Source organism: Suricata suricatta, chromosome 3, assembly GCF_006229205.1.
Source record: "Suricata suricatta isolate VVHF042 chromosome 3, meerkat_22Aug2017_6uvM2_HiC, whole genome shotgun sequence".
Taxonomy (NCBI): Eukaryota; Metazoa; Chordata; class Mammalia; order Carnivora; family Herpestidae; genus Suricata; species Suricata suricatta.
In genome coordinates this window covers 173,329,476-173,332,362 of record NC_043702.1, presented here as the reverse complement: position 1 = coordinate 173,332,362, position 2,887 = coordinate 173,329,476, and the positions used below count along the sequence as shown (strand labels likewise).

The following is a 2,887-nucleotide window of genomic DNA, read 5'->3' as shown; positions in this document are numbered from 1 at the left end:
GCCTGCAGGGCTCAGGGATCGGGGCTCCTGTGCTGGTTCTGGTCTCAGGGACACACTTCCCACACACGTGCTTGCCTGGATTCCTGGATGTGCCCTGTTCTCCTTAGCCCCGTGTTCTGGTCAGGCTGTTCCCTCTGCTGCCAGACTTTCCAAGTCCGGAGTCTCCCCTTCCCACTAATTCGCATCCAGGGACCCCTTCTCTGCAGCTGCCCCATGGTTCTGACCCTGCAAGCACAAGGGGTCACTGCTGGGGTCACGTCCAAGAGGCCCTGAATTTCACCAGGGCCTCTCAGCCCCATTGGCACAGGGCCCTGCGGGAGTGCCCTGGACCCGCCCTCATGCCTCCCTCTTCTAAGGGGCGTTCCTGGCCCCACACTGACAGTGACTCTCTGGCCAAGGATCCGTGTCCTGTGAAACCTGGACACTCGGGGGGTGGGGCCACAGATCACAGTTGCTTCTGCTTTGAGCTCCTGTCCCATCTTGGCCTCTGGCAGTTTGCTCACAGTCAGGGTGTCCCCGAGGGAACAGGACAGGGTCTCCTGTGTGCTGTCTCGTCCCTACACCCCGTCCTCCCCCTGCTGCAGGGTACCAGCTGCATCAGCGTCCTTGAGTCTTCTAGGCGCCCATCCCTCAGCGACCCCTAGACCCTCTGGAAGAGGCTCCTGCCTCCCCTCATCCTCCTCCCCGGCTCCTCCACCTGCTGCAGGGGTGCTGGCTGCCCCCATGGCTTGTGATTGGACCTGGTGTTCCTGGTCTTGTCCCTCCTTCCAGAGTCCTTCTCCACTTTGAGTATCTGGTAACCTCCCCCTCCTCCCTCAAGACTCAGTCCATCCCTCACCTTTTCCAGGAAGCCCTCCCTGAAGACCTGGGCACCAGCTGTAAACCTCTAATGCACCGCCTGGCCCCGGCTGGCTGCCTTTGCATTTCCCAGCCCTGCCCCCACTGATGAGCTCCTCAGGGGCGGGGACCCTGTCCTGTTCCTCTCAGCACCCGGCCCCCAGCAGGGGCTCAGCACTGGGTGGTGAAAGCACCTGCCATGTCCCCTCCTCAGCAGAGACCAGTCCCTTCAGACGTGTCCACGTGCTTGGCAATGGGCCTCTGACCTTATCCCTTGTCTGATCCTTCTCCACAGTCTCTGAGGGGGAAACAGGTCCATGCAGACAGGACGGTGCCATTTACAGGCTGAGCATCCCAAGGATTATTTCCACCGTGGCAAGCGTCTTGCTTTCTGTGACTGGCGTATGTCTGATGTGGCGGTTTCGGAAGCCTCTCCAGGTAGGACTTGGAGCCTGGGCGAGGCAGGTGCTCCTCTCCTACCCGTGCCCACGTTCCTCCCTCACCCGGGGACCCTGTCTCCTTTCTCCTATATTTTGCTGCTCAGAGAACATCCCCACAGATTTCTGCGGGTGTGGGCATGACTGTGGGGATTATGTTTGCATTCCGGGGAGCGGCTGGGGTGTTTCCCTGAGCCTGAGGTCACCTTGGGAGGCACACACCCTCTGTCTTCCGTCTCTCCCGCCCCCGCCCCCATGCCAATGGAGCAGCCCACTACCTGCCGGAGTTCGTCCTCCAAGCAAGACAGACGTGGGTCCTCAGTGTCCCTGCCTATGCGTCCTCCCAGCTCAGCCTGAAGGCCTACCAGGAGCAGGTCGATCCCCCGAGACCAGAGGAAAGCAGGGGAGCCCATCATTCCTAAAACCTCAACTTCCGCAAAGGAGCCACACACGCCAGCCTCCAGCCCAGCCGCTGTGTGTGTGTGTCAGAGCTGAGGCTTCCAGAAACATCTGGGTTGCCATTGAAAGGAGGAGTCTAATTGTCTGAGGACAGTGCCAGCATCTGGCGAGGGGGCAGAGCAGGGCTGTGTCTGACTCTGCAGTAAATCTGTGACATCAGCCCCTTGGACTCCAGGGTCTATAACCTCACCCCTGTGGGTGGGCGGGAGGAGGGAAGCGTCTCCCGGAAGCTGGGCTGCGTGAACCACAGCAGGTGGTGGCGGTGTGACCCCCTCACTGCCCACGACCAGTGAGAAGAGCCCGACTGGACGTCAGAAATGATTCCTGTTTTAGTGTCGACCCGACAGTTGGGGGGGTGAGGTCGGAGGTGAGAACACAAGACCACCCCCGAGCCTCACGGGGCTCCCTGGCACTGGGGACCCCCCACCCTTCATGCACTTTGTTGAGCCCGAGTAGGGGACCCTCGTTCCCTGCAGACCCGCTCCGGAGCCTCCGTGCTCTCCCCACGGCCTGGAGCACAAGCCGTGACGTCTGTGTCAGGTCCTACTGCACAAGGACATGTCAGTCCCTCCCTGATGGCCTCTCTCGTGCACTCCAGGCAAAGGCGCTAACTAGTCCTGGGAGTTTTCTGTAGATTCCTGGGAATTTCTAGCAGACACACGCAGAAACAATGTCTGTACCAAGACAGGGTATCTGTTTCCCTTTCCCGTCAATGTCTCATTTTATTCCTTTTTCGTGTCTTATTGCATTTGATCAGACTCCCCCGAGAGGCTGCACGAGAGGGGATACCACACTCACTGCTGGCTCGTCCCCACATTACGGGGAAAGCGTTCCGTTTCCAGCGTTTACAGTCAGAGTAGCTGTCGGGATTTCTGTAAATACGTTTTATTACCTTTGTCAGTTTCCTTTTCTCTACTTGCGTTTTTCTTATTTCTGTTCTTTGACTTGCACTTATTTTTATAGACTCATAAGGTAAATGCTTAAATTATCGATTTGCAGCATTTCCTCTTTTGTAAACTATGACTTTAATCATATATATTTTCTTACAATCACCTCCTTAGCTCTTTTCAAATGTTTTTTTTTTAATTTTTTTTATCATTTATTTTTGAGCGATGCAGAGCAGGGGAGGGGCAGAGAGAGGGAGACACAGCATC

At 57.1% G+C, this 2,887-nt stretch overlaps 1 protein-coding gene across 2 annotated transcripts in view; it reads left to right on the top strand.

Moving 5' to 3' along the window:
- LOC115288528 overlaps positions 1–1,841 on the top strand; it is a 5,312-nt gene extending 3,471 nt beyond the window's left edge. For both annotated transcript variants that reach the window (XM_029935925.1, XM_029935926.1), the window contains exons 4-5: positions 1,133–1,275; positions 1,545–1,841. In XM_029935925.1, the coding sequence (XP_029791785.1) occupies positions 1,133–1,275; positions 1,545–1,631 (230 nt within the window). In that variant the 3' untranslated portion in view covers positions 1,632–1,841. The remainder of the gene's footprint in view (positions 1–1,132; positions 1,276–1,544) is intronic.
- The last annotated feature ends 1,046 nt before the right edge of the window (positions 1,842–2,887 follow it).